Consider the following 20,081-nt stretch of genomic DNA (forward strand, 5'->3'; position numbering starts at 1 on the left):
GCTTCTTCAGACAATTCAATATTGATTATATATTTTCTGAATCATTTTCGTGTCTTTGAGCTATACAACATGCCAATCTAAAAACCCGTTAATATTTGAAATTCTGTACATTATCTGATATTTAAGTATACCTTTTCTTTGGTGCCAAGTCATTTTGGCATCCACTGAAACATAGTTGTAGATCAAGAAACCAAAAAATGCCCCGAATGAACCAATATCTAAATGTGATATATTGTAAACTCATTTTTGATCATGTATTAGAGAACATGTTTTTCATTTATGGAAAACTGCCTGTAGTAAAATTTGATAAATTGCATGAAAATAAAACCTGTTAATGGTAAACATCAGGTAGTTTATTGTGTAGCAAACTATCATTGAATGTGTTATTTCTAGATGCCGAATTGGTCATGTTATGGTAACACAAGAGTATCTAAAAAAAAACCAACCGAAATACAGCCACAATGTAACCGTTGCAATTGCAAATTCTCACGGAGACCGTCATGTTGGAACTGACTCTACCGAATTTAACATAGAGAATAATACATGGCAAAATCTGTATCATATGTCGTATCATCCAGAGACACCAATATCAGTCCAAGGGCCTTTAGGCCCGAGGGTTGATATTGGTCGAGAGTGATACGGCATGTGATACGGATTTTGCCATGTTTTATACGCTTTATCATATATTTCAACAGAAGAGTATTCTATTATATGAACTGTTTTCTGATCCATAGCACTGGGTTACCTTCAGTTCTACTTTTGTCTTGTTTCAAAGGCCTAAAAGAACTGCTCAATTACTTATCCGAAGCACCTAGGTTACCTTACAATTTGCGTGCTGTTGTTTTAAAAATATTTTGTTTATTATTGTATTTTTTTGTGTGTTTTGCATTTTTTATAGTTCCATTTAGTGTGCCAAACTTGACGTTCGTGACGTCACATACCAAACAATGACGTCATTCAATAAATTGCTTCACGCCCGAATGACCATTCTATTGGACCTTTTTTGAGGAAAAATTTTCTTAAGCTAAAAAAAAAAAAAAAAAAAAAAAAAAAAAATTGGTGTGATAAAAGGTATGCGATAAAGGGTGCGCATCAAAGTTGCGCGATATTGATTAAACAGCAGGCTATTTATCAAATATGCAAAACTACTGTATTTACTACTAAACATATGATAAATTGTTATAAAAAGTATTTCAATGTTAATACTTAAAAGTCTTTGATTTATGAAATGGTCCAAGCTTTAAAATCTTTTGTTTTTGAATTGAAAAATATTCCCAAATCTGAATTTGTGAATTATTTGTTGTTCTATAAAGCAGTTTTATTGTCACATTTGTTAGATATACAAGTAATTTTGTTTGAGGGTAATGCACCTTTTGTCTGAATTTAAAAAAAACCAAAAGCTCAAACACATCAATAAATGAATAACAACTGTCAAATTCCAGACTTGTTACAGACATTTTCTAATGTAGAAAATTGTGTATTTTACCTTGCTTTAAAGCTAGCTAAACCTCTCACTTGTATGACACTAAGTAACATTGATGATGAATTATTCACTTGCAAGTGATTAATACGAGCTCATTGAATCTGTATTTATGTTAATTTAAATTAAACTCCTTAGCTAGTAATGGATAATGCATGAATTATGCGTGTTTAATTGTTTAAATGAAAAGAATGTCAACATTGGAGGTGAAACAAACGTAAATCATTTGATTGACTGATTCGATCAACAAAAAGTTATTCTTATACAGGTAAAATCAATAACTAACATATATGTTTAATCTATAATATGAAACTAAACAGACCTAATAAAATCCAATTCTACGAGTACACTGTCTATTTTTATATTTATCTATGTTTATATCGCTAAAATGACCATCGGGGGTCTTCAGAGGTCAAATCGCTGTTATTTAGATGTCGTCAAGACTAAAATACACACGAAAAAGGAACATATTATCGAGCCCTTGTCTTGTATATTGTTTATTTTAGACTTTTCATAATTTGGGTAAATGTTTGTGTTTGTTTTGTTACTTTTACAAATTGTGACTTGTAAGAGAGGGTTGTCTCATTGTCACACTTACTAAATCTTCTTATAAATCAAATATGAGAATTTTCGTCAAATCGGTGAATATGATCGGGTTATACGACCGTCAGCAGTCATCTCGATGAACAATATGAAGACTACTAGTAAAATAGAATATGAACACCATGCTGATACTTTGTGACGAGATCATACTGTTATGAAAATGTTTCTAAGAGTACTAGCAGTTGCTGAAATCTAGGTTAAATCCAATTAAAACAAATAAATTAATCTTTTTTGTCCAAACTTAAGTACAAATTTAACGCTTTAGTGTAAAGACGTCATAAACAGTTTGAAAAATGCATGACATTAGTATGATATTAATCAAATATGTGAATTTTGATCAAATCGGTAAAAATGAGTTTGACAGTGAATGACTTATTAAGACACATATTTCCCGTCTAATGTCGTTTATCAAACAAAATTATTGTATAGTTATCAAAGTTTCTCGCTCTCACTGTTACTGTAGAACGTTATATATCAGTTTGAAAGTTGACAAACGTCAATTCGTCATATGTCTTGTTCAATAAACGCACATTGGATTTTTTTTGCTTTTTGAACAACTAAATTTGAAAAAAACAATGAACGTTTTTTTTGTTTGTATTTTGACGAAGTTCTTCTGAATCTCTTTTTTTTATCAGTATCGGTAGTATCATCTCTGATCATTTCAACACAACGTCGCAACTTAATGCAACAAAAAACTATACGATGTAAACATATTAAACATATCATGGCCCTCTAAATTACATAGATTAATTAATTATATATTACCTCTTTGTAATAAAATATATTGAAATAACGATATTAACTACTTTGAAGTGTTCAAAATTCTGTGGAAGTCCTTGTTGAAATACGTTCCATTATGAGACAGTTCGTTGCCGTTGACAGTCGTGGAAGTTCCCTACCTTTAACACGATCTAGTAAAAACAGAAATTTTCACAATTTAATCAAATTGTTTTCCGATAAATGTTGATGTCACTTTATCGGTTATGGTAAACATTCCTTTTACAGTAACAAAACTTTTAATAACAACACTAATGGGATATGCACAAATACGATTATAGCTATTAATTTTTTGCTTGATGATATTTATGTACAATGTTACAACAAAATATAATATCGTCAAGTTTCAGGTATTCTAATTGCTCATTTTCTTTAAATCTAAAGGTTAAACTTTAATTCTTAGGATATAACTTTAAAAAAAAACCTGATAGACTTATAGATGCAAGTTAATTCTTTTATTATGTGCAATAAAAGTACGCTAAGATTGTCATTTTCTTTAAGATAGTATCGGTTTTTCTGAATATATTGTATAAGTACAACGTAAATTCTTGTAGTTTTGTCTGATATGTTTTTGCATAAATATTTCCAAATATAAAAAAGAAGATGTGGTGTGATTGCTAATGAGACAACTGTTCACAAGAGACCAAAAATGACACAGAAATTAACAGCTATAAATCACCGTACGGCCTTCAACAATGAGCAAAGCCCATATCGCATAGTCAGCTATAAAAGGCCTCGAAATGACAATGTAAAATAATTCAAACGAGAAAACTAACGGCCTTATTTATGTAAAAAGATAAACGAAAAACAAATATGTGACACATAAACAAACGACAACCACTGAATTACAGGCTCCTGACTTGGGACAGGCACAAACATACATAATGTGGCGGGTTAAACATGTTAGCGGGATCCCAACCCTCCCCTAATATGGGACAGTGGTATAACACTACAACATAAGAACGAACTATAAAAATCAGTTGAGAAGGCTGAACTCATCAGATGGACAAAAATACAAGTGGACGTGGCCGGGTAGCTTTTAAATTATTTTAAATACAAATTTACACCATTTTCGAAACTGACCTTCAAAATACCTTTCATTGATTTCTAAAGGAAAACTAAAAGACATCTATAGGCCACCATACATGTTTACTAAGAACAGATACTAAGATATAAATACCAGTCGGAGAAAGGGTTCACAAGTGTACCAAACTAAAAATAACATGTGATCAATAACAAAATAAACTACCTTATTGATGGCCGTTTGAACAAAAAATGTGTGTTTTTGTTCTATTCAGAATTATGCTGATTTTCTTTTTTTCGTTAGCAAGATTTTTATATGAAATAAAGTTTTGACTCATTATTCAGTTTAGAATGAGCAGTGTTTGTGACGAATGTTTTAAGAGAAGGATATAGATTATATGTACTCAATAGATCTTTGGAATGTTTTTATATACGAATATTGAACTACGTATATATGGTATAATACTAATGAATAAGTTTAAACACAATTGATTGAAAAAATAAAGAAAACACCTAACAATGCACATCTTAGCTTCCCCATTTAAAATGAACACAAGGAAATCTTAATCTTATTTAACATTGTTTTCAATAGATATGAAACACAGGTGTAATATAATACTTACGTATATCCAAAGAATTATTTCCTCTTCCTGACAATTTTTCTTTGTGTGTTAAATTTCCGTATTTGAATAATTAAGAGTTAAGACTGTTTTTGAAAGTTTTCTTCTTTTAAATATTGATATGTGTATTGCTGGCTGGATACTAGAGACAAGAAAATTTAGTACCAATAAGGACATGCTGCATATTATTATAATTGACAGGTGATATACTGGTAAGTACCAACACTTATATAAATAAGAAGATATGGTATGAATGTCAATGAGACAACAATCAACCACATACCTAATGACTAAGAAATTTAAAAAAAAAACATTGGTCATCGTACGGCCTTCAACAATGAGCAAAACCAATACTCTTAATCGACTATACAAGGCCATGGAATGACTTATGTAAGGCAATTCAAATGAAAAAAGTAACGGTCTGATGTATGTTCAAAATAATGAACGAAAAACAAATCTGATATATAGCAACAAACCACATCCAACTGACTTTGTACAGGCACATACATAATGTAACGGGGTTAAACATGTTTGCGGGCGCCCAACCCTTCCCTAACTTGGAACAGTGGTGTTACAGCACAACATATTAATAAACTATAAAAATCAGTTGAAAAGAGATGAACTGATCAGATCGACACAAAGCAAAAAATTATCTACAAAAGCACAGACCGAACGTGGTAGGGTATTTATACCTACACACAACAAAAAAGTACAGTTCTGAAAGTAATTGCAACAACTTACAGCCAGTTCAAAGCCAACAATAACAACTATGTAAAATATATATAGGAATAAAGTCTACTTTATTAAAATCCTATAAATCTTTAATTTATTCAGGGTGCGAGATTTTCTCGCTGTATTGAAGACCCATCGGTGTTTTTTGACTGCTTTCTGCTCTTTGGTCTGGTTGTTGTCTCTTTGACACAATCCTCATTTCAATTCTCACTTTTATGTTGTCAATATATCATGCCAATGCAACCCTTTACTTTTAGTTTTTGTAAAGGATTGTTTGCATTATGATGACATGAATAATTGTCGCAAGTAGACCACACATGTGTTTGCATTTATCCATTCTGTAAAGATTTATGGTTAACGTAGACATGAAATGAAATTAAGAGTTCACCTTTTCTTTCAAAAAGGAAATCGTAATATCTGACTTAATACAAATTGATGACTGATGTTGTTTTATACTGAAATTGAAATTGTTAAACATTGTAAGTTCTAAAGTCTTCTATGAGTACTCGTGGGATACAATGGTATCGGACTGTTTCTAAAGTGTATAAGTACTCGTGGGATACAATAGTATCGGACTGTTTCTAAAAATAAGATGAAATCTTGGATAATATTTGTTTTATGTGTTTAAGAATGTTTGCATTCTTTTTATGTGAAAAAGTATTTTTTCCTATTTTTATCATGCAGTAACCACTTCTTACATGTAAATGGTCTGAAAAAGGCTACATTAAAAATTATAGTATGAAATAACCACATAAATAACAGGGGAAGTATCATATTTTGTGTTGTCGCATAGGGACAAATGAGCAAAGTTATTCCTAAACACTGTACATAACTTGTCAAAAATCGTTCTTGTTTTTCTGAATTGAACATAAGGTGGGACGTTGTTTGCTATAAGGACAAAGAGCACATTCTTTAACTAAGCATCGCATCTCTGTGTTTCCGTCACACAAACCTGATTCTGCAGTATCAATTCCTTGCAGTATTTCAATGAATTGGCGGAGCAACAGCTGTTGTACAATGTAGTCCAGCGCCACGCTGTGGAAGTCTTTTGTAACCCTACAGTAAATTTCAAGCCCATACAAGCAATAACTCTGTTCTACAAGTGATTGTTTGTATTCTTAATTTATATTGTATGTATTGATTGTACAAAATTTTATATCTATTTGATTATTATGTGTATTGCCCCACTCGGTCCATGATTGGTATAATAAAATATTTGGATTGTATTTGATTTCGGAGTATCAATTGACTCAATAGTCAGTGATCTAGCGATTAAAATTCTTTAAATAGCAGGAGATTATCAATCCAAAAGAACAGACATCATCATGGCCTAAGGAAAAAAACGACCATACAAGCAATAGTCCTCAACACAATACATACAAGTTAAATACTGTGCGATTTTTGGTGACATTCGTTTTGATTAGTCTTCAGGTTTTTGGATTAATATTGTGCAGACTAATCATAATGTTTCATATTTTGTTTTCTTTTCGTGTCTTTTTTCTATTTATATAATACCCTTGTGTATCTTTTTCGTTACAACTGTAAACTTCGCATAATTTTAGGATATGAGTACCTAGTTATGTTTTATTACAGAAATACGTTTCATGCGAACAAAACTGGATATAATTCATCACTACTAATGTCTTTTGGCTGTTCGATATTGAGAATATGGACGGATATATTAACATGAATTATTAAAAATATTTTGACTAGTTGTTGTTAATAAATACGTTAGTAATGAGATGTGGTATGACTGCCTGTCGGACAAATATGCGCCACTGACCAATAGACAATGATGCAAAACATATAATTCACCAAACGGCTTTCAACAATGAACAAAACCCAAATAGTATAGTAAGCAATATTAGGATGTTGCCTTTTAAAGCATTCATCGTAACCCTAATATGGGACTTTGGCCTAAAAGCATACCAAACTGTAAATAATTAGTTGGAAATTGATTGATTATCTAAATCGACACGAAGAACAATAAAAACCATGACAAAATACAAAAAAAAAAGTACCGGTCTAAGAATTCGCGCAGTTACTGAAAGCTACGTTAAATCCAAACTCTACGCTGTGGAATTTACTGAACCCATATATATCGTATTAGGTCACTAAACACAACATAACTAATAATGCTCAGTTTTAAACGACATTGCAAACACACAATTTTCTTATCATATATATTTCTTTTTTAGAAATGAAAGAATTGTTAAAAAGACTTGTGGATGCTGTATGTGTGCTTCCTTTAACCGCCGGTAAACAAACAAGAAATCCCAATACCGGAGATGATGGTGGTACAGCTGGACTTGATGGTACTGTTACTGGACCAGTTTTGTGTATCACAGCTTTGGCAATACTTTGTCAAATATTTTCCCTCAGCTCCAATGGGTTACATTCGTCCCATAACAGTGTACTGACATTAATGACCGTTTTTGTTTCTCTCAGCGTAGCGTCCTGCATTGCAATATCAATATATTCACAGGCAAGACCAGACGTGCGAAGAAACACACATGATTGGAATATAAGCATTGCTCTTGAAATCCGATTTTACTGGTTGTTTAGCTTGGCTTGTTTGACTTATGCCATTATAAACTTATGTTTTCATATTGAATGCTTCTACATAAATCACCAACGCGTAAACGCGTCCGTATCAATCGCCACTGATATCGGATTCTTTCTATTTTATATATTTCAGACAGGATTTTTTACTCGATACCTTCATTATAGATTTGAGCATCGTATTGGTGTTTACTATGGGTTATTGATAATAGTTGTGACAAATCTTTCCATATTTTGTCGTGAATTTGCTATCCTTTATCATGACCCATTGTCACATTCGCATTGGAATTCTACGGTAACGGATACATGTCACAACATGTCAGTTAGCACATATGTAATCCTAAAGAAATCAAAGCCTTTTTTGCACCCAGCACTCTTCGAATATTCATTACTAACAATGATATTTCTTTCTAAAGTTTGGCCAAGGGAATCTTGTAGAGACGACATTCGGAGAGCATCTGGAGGTTACGAAAATGTTTATGAGAGTATTGACTGCGGAGAATCCAGCCGGTTAGTACAGAGACGACCTGCTTCAAATGAAACAGATGTCATCCTTTTGAGTTTAAATACAACTTCCAGCAATGATATCGACAGGCGAACCCGGAAGTTTATTAGTATATCTTTGGCTGTTATAATAAATATGCCAGCAGTAGTTTTACATATACTTAACATTATAAACGAAGAATCGATGACGGAGTTTGCCTCTACGATTTACAATATAGTCCAACAATTCGTCATCTTGTATCTTAATTTAAGATGTTTCTACATGATGAAAAGACAGTGCGAACTTCGATTTCGGGAAATACGCAAAGAACACTATACAAGCAGAGCAAATCAGTACATCCTCCTTCTTAGTTCCTTTGGTATTATGTCTTTCTACACGGTAGTATTGTATGCTAGAATATCAAGTCTTGGCAAGACCGAATCAGATGCTGATAAAATGAAAATATTGCTTGATATCAGTCGTATGGTTTCAACATATCTTCAAACGGTATTTCTTCTACAAATGAAGCATTACCAAAGGACTATAAACATCGATTCTGTCAGGTCGATCGAATATTTGTGCCTGTTTCTCGCGGTTGAAAATTTGTGTTCTTGGGCAATCAACACCTTCATTGACTCCGATACTGTTTTAATACATGATGTACCTTTTAGATTCTTTGGACAAGAAAAATGGTCTCATTTGTTTAGGTTTTGGTATCCTTTTATTATATTTTATCGTTTTAAATGCTTTGTTGTATTTTACAGCTTCTATCATTTGTTAAAATAAACACACATATTATGTTAAACTGTACTTGTCTGCATTTAACAATGTTATATTATGATCAGCATTGGCAAATGTATGCATGCAAATTTTGTTGAATGTACATGTAAACAAGTCGCTTATGTTCTTTCATAGTACAAATAAGTTCATAGAAGCATGTGTACTAGAAACAGAATGACAACAGAGTTCGACTCTGCATGGTTGAAAGTTGTGTGATTGTTTATACAGAACTCACATCAGTTGTTGTAATGTTGTAAAATAGTAAGAAGGTATACTTTAGTTGACCGTAGGAATGTTTGCCTTTTTGCTTAAAATACTCCCGATGATATTTTGCATTCGATGATGGTAAATCTAGAAACAAAAGTTTCTTAGGTAAAATATAAATCGATATTATTTTTTTCATGTAGAGCTTAAATGTATGAGCATAACTTGAGAGCAGTTGTTATTAAAATTGTGAAGCGTTTCGTCTTCGATGATAATTCACATATGTTTTTCTATGAATGCGTTCCATCAACTATATAATCTATATGATTTGTTGTCTGCTTTATGGCCGAAAAATATTATCCTCTAATGGAGGAACCAATAAAGTTAAACTATAAGAATATATTTAGAGACAAATAAACAAAAATACCAAAACATCAAGCCCAAGGTATATTCCCCAAATAACCATATTCGAGTCACTGATGAGTCGTTTGTAGACGGAAAGTTTGCTGCTGGCGTACACGATTTTGATCAGGGTATATATGTTGCGATGAATTTATTCATATAGACTAACATTTTCAATGAAAAAAATAAAAACAAAAATACTGAACTCGGAGAAAAATTCAAAACGGAATTTAATCAAATGGCAAAATTAAAATCTTCAAAGGAATCATTATGGATATTCCTGACTTGATACACGTTTGTTTTCTTATATAGAGAATGGTGGATTTAACCTGGTTTTACAGCTAGCTAAACCTTTCATTATATATCACGGGCAGTCGCATAAAATTCCTTTATTTTGACAACAATGTTTGAAAAAAAAAAACAATTTACAGACAGGTAAAAGTGTTAAAAATAGGGGTACAGCTGTCAAAAATATTTTATAATCTAAATTACTATAATAGTTATCAAAGGTGCCAGGATTATATTTTAATACGCCAGACGCGCGTTTCGTCTACATAAGACTCATCAGTGACGCTCAGATCAAAGAAGTTATAATGCCAAACAAATACAAAGTTGAAGAGCATTGAGGACCCAAAATTCCAAAAAGTTGTGCCAAATGCGGATAATGTAATCTATTCCTGGGATAAGAAAATCCTTAGTTTTTTTGAAAATATATAAAACAAACAAATGTATCAACAAAGAAAAACAATAAGGCATATAGACAAAGCATATTAGACAGGACGAAGAAAACATTTTTTATCGTAACAATTACACCTGACGGGATATTAGAGTACTGAGCCACGTCAAATTGATATTACTACAAACAGACCTAACAATAAAGTAATAATATACAAAGTCGAATAAAGAACACATATATAAGACGTAATTAAAATGATTAACAATGTCAGTACTAAAAATCTGTACTTCAAGACCATCTTGATGTATTATTCATGAAGTTGATACAGAATACCTTTCAACAAGGTCTTATTATCTACAGATGAAAAAGAACGAGTCTGACTTAACCCTGGTTCATCAACTTTCAGCTCAGACACTAATGATGTTTTACACAGGCTTAGTACATTACCAACAATGTAACCATATACTTTTTTGTGTACATTTCTACCCTCTTATTTGAATTTGATGAGACTGTGAGAGGGTTAGCGCTATAAAACCAGGTTTAATCCATAATTTTCTACATTTGAAAATGCCTGTACCAAGTCAGGAATATGACAGTTCTTGTCGATTCTTTTTTTTTTGCGTTTTGTTATTTGATTTTGCCATGTAATTATTATGGTGGCCGGATGCGGCCATTTCACCTTTTCACCCTTTCTGTTAGTTCAGTTCTGTTCAGTACTAAACACATCTTCGCTAGCCAAGGGTTACGATCCACTCCCGTTCGAGAACGGGAGCGAATCGTAACCCTTGGCTAGCGAAGATGTACTGAACAATAACTGTACATTTACTAATTCTGTAAATTTAGTACTGTTTCAGAACTGAGTTGAATGTCTAGTTCTGGTGGATAATTTCTTATTGCATGTATACATTCAAAATGTATTTACATATCCAACATCTGTATTTTAAAAATAAATTAGCGATTAGCCGAGAAGCTATTACAACTTACTGCTTCAGATAAGGTATTTTTCTTCCAGCAACAGCTTAAAAAAATTTGCAAAGTCAAATTTAAAGATTTCTAAATGATTAAATATTGTTAAGTTTATGGTATTGCAATCCAACCTACCTTTTTATCATTTCCTTAATAAACAATTTCCCGCTAACGGTTTTATTGGGTCAAACTATTAATAATTGAGAAAGTTGAACTTCAAGATCTTTTGGTTTAAGATATCCAAGTAGAGTTAAGTGTTAAACCTCTTTAAGGTAGAATGTGTCAGAATTCTCAAGAACATCTATGTGTGCAGCACAAAGCACGTCGACTCGTTTCTGATATATGAATATGTCTTGTCAAAACCAGAATGAAGTATTCTGTAGTTTGCAAATTTTGCGCTTGACCATAAATGAAAACTTTATGGCGAGTCAAGATATTATTATTTCGTGCATGTGTTGTTGGTTTGTCTATACATGCATCATTCAGTCTTATATGCACCTTTATAGTGAATAAAAAAATACCAAAAACAACAATTATATTCCTAAATTGGTACAGGAATTTCCTTATGTATATTGTTTGAATGCAGCAGGTCTACAATGATTTTTAAAATGGTAAACACATATTTAGAAATTTCCTATACGAGGTAGACCTCTTCCAATGTATAAAGAGGGATAATACAATGATAATTTTTGCAATAGCAATTGTATTATATGTCTCTGTTGAAATGTATACAATAACATTTTTTAAAAACAAGTTTAACTTTATATCGATGTATTGAATGCCTGGATTTTGCCTAAAATATTTAATAACAAAAAATAAATAATGAAATTATATTCAATGAATTCTCGTTTAATTTTCTAAGAAACAAAACAAAATCCATTTAAATTAAAATTTGAATCAAAATATTTCTTTAAAATAATTATAGAAACATAAATATTAATTTGGTTAATTTTTAAAGCAAATAAATTTTTTTAAAGATTTTTTTTATAATATTCACATTTTCTATTTTCAAGTTTATTATGATACATACTTCTTCTGGGTTGACACGGGGAAGAGAAGATATTTATTTGTACAGTTATGAAAACTTTTGTATACATCACAAAATTTTAACTCTGGAAATACATGTATACACAGGATGTTTAATGTCACCTAGTTGCTTTTGGTTTGCACGTTTACCTGACAATATATTGTTATGTAACATTACATCCCAAGTCAGAGTTCACCTGTTCGTCAAGTGATCGGATTTTGAAGGTATAGAATATTATCTATAATAATTGTTCGGATTTTTTTTCTCTCTTGGGACATAAATATGTTTTTGTTCTAAAAGGAATGCATAAATATATTTCTAAAGAAAGATAAATTATACAGAAAACAGGAAAAACACCTTTAAAAAAAGAAGAGAATTTTTTTTTATAAATTTTATTGTTAACTATTTTCTGATAACAGTATATCATGTCAAAATAAAATGTTCCCGTGTCACACTTAAAATAATATTTTTTTTATCAAGAAATTTTGAAATCAATCATATCGAAATATCACCAAAGAATATCAGAGAAACATCAGAGATTCTACATGAAAAATTAAATTTAATCAAGGAAAGTCTTACTATACAAATCCTTGATATGATGCAACATTTCATATACATCATCCGCCATTTTGAAAAATCCCGAAATATTCACTTTTTTAAATCGATTTTTGACAGAAATTGCCCAGAAATTAAACTGTTTTAAATAGTATTTTTCGCCAGATACATGATCGAATATACTTAATCGATTTGCAAAGTTTTATTTTTATTAACGGAATTTCTTTATTTGTTGTATAAGAAGACATGCCATGAGTATCGGTACATTTAGCATTGAGTCAACGGAGAAATAACGAGAAAAAGTGAATGTTTTACGATTCTCAATTGACAGAGTTTAATCAAATATTAAACTGTTAGGACCAACATTGTTTAATAGAAATATGTTTGAATATCAAGGATTGATTTGCAAAAGTTAAAAAACGGGTCAGGTTAAGGAGAAAATTAAACTTTATTGAAACACCTATGCATTTTATATGGGGCAATATAATACAAAATGGCGGATAGCATACGTCACAAAAGTCACGTGATGTCTGACTTAGTTGGATATGTTAGCTCATCGTAAGTTCCTATGTTGTCTTCAATTACCAACCTGCACATGAAAAACAAAGAGAAAGCTAGTTGTTCATAAACTAATAGAAACTTCATCAGCACGAATTTCTAGCCGTGTCTTTTCCTCAATGTGTACTATTGTTTGCCTGTTTGTCTTTTTCATTTTTAGCCATGGCGTTGTCAGTTTATTTTAGATTTCTGAGTTTGACTGTCCCTTTGGTATCTTTCGTATATATATGGATGACTGTAAACAATTTAAGGTTACACTGATCTTGATATATGACCTACATATTGTTTGTTTGTACCATTAAATAACTTTACATTAGCACATTTGGAACATACGCCCTTAATGACAATAGAGCCAAAATAAATGGCAACCGAGGGATTATTTTGAAGTAAATGAGAAAGCAAATTTCAGTTTCCCTGACCTGGACTAAATATACCCGATAAGCTCACATATGCATAAAAGGACGAAGTATTTGGTTTGATAAAAAAAGTTTAAAACAGAGTTGTTCCTCTTAGATTGATTTTCGTTTCAATTTTAGTATAAATATTTATCCCAGAACATATAAGGTTTGATTTAAAAACTAACACTTCATGCTAAGGACAACTACAATATATAGATTCTCCTCTTAATAATTATTACACAATTGATCCCAGAAACATGATTCACATTTTTTTTCACACGTATTATCTCTTATTACATAATGATCACAAACTTTATAATTTTTACGTCTAAAATGTGAAGACTTCTGATGTTGTTTTAAAGCATTTCGATTCTAGAAACGCTAACTTCAAAATTTAAAAATGTGCAATGTTGACCTTCAACTTGTAGGAGGCCATTTACAGATCCAATGTGTCTATGCATTTGGAGTCAATATTCCTAATTAGAAATAACGAACATCCCAGAAAAAGAATTTATATAACGGCTCTTATATATGAGAGGATCCTGGCATTTTTCTAGAGATGTATTTATAAAAAGAGCCAATACGTATTATATTATTTTGAGCAAACCGCAATTCCAAACGTACCCATAGTACCAAACGTAGTAGTAGCCCTATATAAATGTATTTCCTTGAATTTGGGAGGTTTTGGGTTCGATTCCTTTCAGAATAAAACCAAAGATTAAAAAAGTGTTCAGCGCATGACATTTACGTAAGTATCATAATAATGTGTCAGCATATGGCATATTACCTTGTGCATGATCATTTCAAAAATCCCTTCCCCAAGCTTGGCGGTTTATTACAAAGACTGGTTCATATTCATGACACATCAACATCAGCAATTCATTCATCCAAAAATGTTTAAAGTTCTGACAATATGCCTTGATAAAAGATGCTGAATTACTTACAAGCAGTTTGTAAAATGAAAAAAAAAAAACCCAAAACCTAACGAATAAACAAAGATAAAATACAATAAAAACAACAGAAATAATTCGTCATTCCATTTGTACGGTAAATGTTTTATTTTGAAATTATATAAATAAAGGAACTAACCTTATGGAAAAAAAGTACTATGATTATCTATTACATGCATCCCGCTGGTAAGAGGTCGGATTGACATATCGTTTTCAAACACATAGCTTGTTTAATAGTTTCAAAATATTGTTTTTCTCCAAACGTTACACAATTCTTAATCACCTTTATGGCAGAAATTTGTATTGTTTATAGTTATTTAATACAATGAAAATTGAATGAAAGACATTTAAGTGATTAAATTCCTATAAATTGTTGCTGTAACTGTTTTTATGAAGTTTTATACGGTTAACGGGTTTACAACTATTTTGATCTGAGCGTCACTGATGAGTCTTATGTAGACGAAACGCGCGTCTGGCGTAATAAATTATAATCCTGGTACCTTTGATAACTATTTACTGTTAGCGCAATATATAAATGTACATTAAATAGACAAAAATATGTTTCCTTGTGCTCAAGTTTTTCCCGAATTGTTTTAATTCTTGCACTTATAGACAATAGTGATGAGCATTAAGTGAAAGAGTTCTTAATGAGCAACACTATTGTCTATAAGTACAATTTGTTTATTTATATAATCATAGTTGTAATACATTTCTTTTATCTTCATAGCAAATCTTTCTTTTTAGTATGACTTCATGTAGTTTTAGAAGAGAAAAGAGGGACGAAAGATACCAAAGGGACAGTCAAACTCATACATCTAAAACAAACTGACAACGCCATGGCTAAAAATGAAAAAGACAAACAAACAACAGCACACACGACACAACATAGAAAACTAAAGAATAAACAACACGAACCCCACCAAAAAACTAGGAGGGATTGTAGTTACAACGTAAGGAACATATCCGATATCATTTGTGAAACGGTTATTCCATAACGGTCAACCAACTCGTAATGGCGTCCGTAAAATTTACGAAGGGATGATTTCAACTTCACCATTTGGAACTCTTGGTTTAATAGCTTCCTTGTGAGTAGCAACCCTCTATCAAGAAAATCATGATAGGAAATGCAAGCACGGGAATATCGTATCAATTGGGAGATATATACCCCGTATGCAGGTGCTGCTAGAATGTTGCTACTTAGAAATGGAAAGTTCACAATTGGAAAGCTGAAATCATCTCTTTTGTCGTAAAGTTTTGTTTTAACCGACCCTCATTGTCAATTTCTAGATGTAAGTCAAGATATGAGGCCGACTTAACTGTATCTCTAGTATCCTTTATCTCTAGCTCGATTGGATAGATGCGTTCAACATAGTCACAAAATTTTGAATTATTTAGTGAAAGAACATCATCTATATAGCGAAAAGTAGAGTTAAAGGATATTGCTAACTTCTTATCTTTCTTCCTAAGAAGTTCCTGCATGAAGTCAGCCTCATTATAATAAAGAAACAAGTCGGCAAGTAGAGGGGCACAGTTTGTTACCATTGGAATGCAGACAGTCTGTTGAAAAACACGTCCTCCGAACGTAACAAATATGTTGTCAATCAAGAAATCAAGCATCTTGATAATATCAGTTTCAGAGAATTTTTTGTTCGAATCAGAGTGATCGTTTACAAAGAAGGATTTATCCCTCCCTAAGACAAGATACTTGTATCTACGTTGGCCATTCTTTTTACGAAGCAAAGCAATACCAACTCTTTCAATTTGTCTTTTAGTTTGGAATGTGGAATACTAGTGTACAGAGTAGAAAAGTCAAATGTTTTAATACTGTTACAAGATGAAAGAGAGTTAGATTGTATGTACTCTAAAAGATCTTTGGAATTTTTAAGTATCCACATATGTTATGACATATGTTTCAATTATAGACGTGAAGCTAATGGCGGTATGCATATTTTTACGTTCATTTTCTTTTGTTCATGTAGTTTTAGGGGTGTGATTCTCTGCAGGTATACATAGGACATTAACATGAAATGTAAAACGTTTTCCTTTAAAAAAAATGAAACTGTTTATTTCTACCACAATTTTTTCAGGTTCGAAGGTGGATAACCGACCATCTTGATATTGCTCATGATTACAATGTATCAGATTAATACAAAAAATAAAAGCTGACATAAGCAGTTTGAATAATTCCATATCATGTTTTTTTTTTATTAAACCTGCGTAAATAATCCTTATAGTTCATGGCCATGGAAATTTACTGACAACAACTTACAAATGCAAGAAGTCACGTCTTAACTGTACGTCTTGAACCTTATTTCTTCTAAAAGATTGAGCGATCTTTTGAAAGAATATCTTTTAAAAAAATAATGTTTATGAAGCTTTAACTTTTGTTGTGTTACTATCTTCATAAGCATGCTCTTCTTATTTTAAATTACACCAACAAGTTTTAAACATGATCTGTAATTCGAAATACAATAGTAATTTATAATACTGCATATATTGGTAACATGACACAAGCAGTCATAAATAGATGTAAAAGTTGTTGCTTTAAAACGGGAACACTTAAGGACGGAGTATCAACACAAGTATGTGATATCATATACAATTAATATTTACTAACATGTAAAAATGATATTTATAAGACATTATTATGTTTAAAATGTGTTATCTTTTAAAAGATATCAACTCATCAGTTTTCATGAAATACGATAGAATTGAAGAATTATATATTAATTAATGCAAAAAGTATATTACACAAACAAATCACATACTTATCTATATGTGAATCGTATTGAAATAATAATCGTCTAAGACTAGTTGTAGTTTATCTAACAACAATATAACTGTGAAGCAAAAGACTAGAGAGGTAAAGCATGCATTTAGCTACTCAACAATATCAGAAAAATAGTCGTTTTGAAATCAGGATTAGGAACTGCTCCATAAAGTCGTCAGATTTACGTGAACACATTTGGTTTAGCTATCATAAACCAGGTTCAGTCCACCATCTTCTACATAAGTAAATGCCTATAACAAGCCAGGAATATGACAGTTGTTATCCATTCGTTTGATATGTTTGGAATTATGATATTGCCATTTGATAAGGAACTTTCTGTTTTGCCTTTTCCTTGGAATGCAGTAGTTTTACATATTTTACTTTTTATATAACTTTATCTTGGTCGATACCACTGTGGTAGATTGCAAAATTGTTTCAATTATTTATAGACGTGAAGCTAATGGCGGCATGCATATTTTTATGTTCATTTTCTTTTGTTACATTTTCTGACATCAGACTTGGACTTCTCTTGAACTGACTTTTATTGTGCGTATTTTTATGCATTCACTTTTCTGTACCAAGTCAGGAATATGACAGTTGTTATCCATTCGTTTGATGTGCTTGGACTTTTGATTTTGCCTTTTGATTTTTGATTTTCCTTTTTGAATTTTCCTCGGAGTTCAGTATTTTTGTGTTTTTACTTTTTTCTACATTGGCTAGAGGTATAGGGGGAGGGTTGAGATCTCATAAACATGTTTAACCCCGCCGCATTTTTGCGCCTGTCCCAAGTCAGGAGCCTCTGACCTTTATTAGTCTTGCATTATTTTTAATTTTAGTTTCCTGTGTATAATTTGGAGTTTAGTATGGCGTTCATTATTACTGAACTAGTTTATATATTTTTGTTAAGGGGCCAGCTGAAGGACGCCTCCTGGTGCTGGAATTTCTCGCTGCATTGAAGACCTATTGGTGACCTTCTGCTGTTGTCTGAACTATGGTCGGGTTGTTGTCTCCTTGACACATTCCCCATTTCCATTCTCAATTCTAAATGACATTTTCCGTGGTCTAGAGACGATCGGATTCCACGAGAAAAGCCCAGAAAGTTATTGAAATAAAAAGATAAGTGTACATTTAGCAGCTTGTTCATACAATTGAGTTTGAGCTTGAAATTATATAATGACTTGTATGGAAAGTAAATTTTAATGAAGTGGCTAAAGAAATACCGAGATATTTGTATTCATTTATAGCTTCGTCCAGAACCGGATTAACTAGAAGCCATTTCCTCTTATTATAACTTGTAATTCATTGATGAAATATGAAAATCCTGTTATTCTATTGATGAATGGCTTGTTTTACAAATTAAAAACCATGGGGATTTTGGAAATAAAAAATATAATATAAATTAAAACAATTTAGGAAGACTAGATTATGAATTACCTTCAAACTCTTTCGGAATAATAAAAGGTGTCGAACAAGGGACTTATAAAGAGCTTACATTTAAAGAGGTGTAACTCAAGAGACTCATTATGGACATACATAAAAAAATGTGTCCAGAACAAAAATCATAAAGGGCCTTCATTAAAAAAACCTTAAAACAAATATGACAAAAGTAGTTTATTTGCTGTTCAAGCATTTTTAATTGGATGACAATAGGCGTTTATTATTAGCAAATGATCTTATTATCAATTCAGTAAACCAAGAAGGACTTCAAAAAAGCATAAACAAATTATTGATTGGTGTGAAAACTACCACCTAAAAGATATAACAAAAAGCCTACAGTAATAAAAACAGAACAGGCAAGATAAATAGGAAAAATGTAATGCTTTAAGTATAACCAATAACCATGTTACTAAAACAAATGTTTTGAAAAACTAAAATGTAATTGGTCACTTAATCACAGTATATAAGAAATATCTAAATAAGTTTAAACACTGCTTTTCGCCTTGAGATGAAGATAAGGCATCATAACATATCTAAAACCCCCAAAATACTGAACTCCGAGGCAAATTTAAAAAGGAAAGTTCCTGATCAAATGGCAAAATCAAAAGCGCAAACATATCAAACAAATAGATAACAACTGTCACATTCCTGACTTGGTACAGGCATTTGCTAATGTAGACAATGATGGATTGAACCTGGTTTTATAGCTAGCTAAACCTCTAACTTGTATAACAGTTGCATTAAATTACAAAGATGCTTTAACAAAAACAAACAAACACAATAGGTAAAATGCCAAAAATAAGGATACAGCAGTCAACATTGTGCCACTATCTTTATCACAATAAAAACAAACAAATGTAACAAAAAAGCACAAAAGAGCAAACATTGTTTTTAATTTTATTATACGATTTTATTTATTTATTTAAAATTCACCAATAAAGAATTGATAGATTATTTAACAGTACTGGGACCGAATCCTCATTTTGAGAGACACATGGTTAGATTAACATTTAGTATGACATAGAATCACGCATGTGACGTCACACAGGTAGAAATAAAAATAATTTTGTCATTCAA

At 31.5% G+C, this 20,081-nt stretch overlaps 1 protein-coding gene across 1 annotated transcript; it reads left to right on the top strand.

Moving 5' to 3' along the window:
* The first annotated feature begins 4,553 nt into the window (after positions 1–4,553).
* On the top strand, positions 4,554–9,086 carry LOC143046047 (uncharacterized). Its single transcript, XM_076219008.1, has 2 exons — positions 4,554–4,715; positions 7,434–9,086. The coding sequence occupies exon 2, from the start codon at positions 7,436–7,438 to the stop codon at positions 9,065–9,067; it is 1,632 nt and encodes a 543-aa protein (XP_076075123.1). The 5' UTR covers positions 4,554–4,715; positions 7,434–7,435; the 3' UTR covers positions 9,068–9,086.
* Positions 9,087–20,081: the final 10,995 nt, after the last annotated feature.

The sequence above is a fragment of the Mytilus galloprovincialis genome, chromosome 9, assembly GCF_965363235.1.
Source record: "Mytilus galloprovincialis chromosome 9, xbMytGall1.hap1.1, whole genome shotgun sequence".
Lineage (NCBI taxonomy): Eukaryota > Metazoa > Mollusca > Bivalvia > Mytilida > Mytilidae > Mytilus > Mytilus galloprovincialis.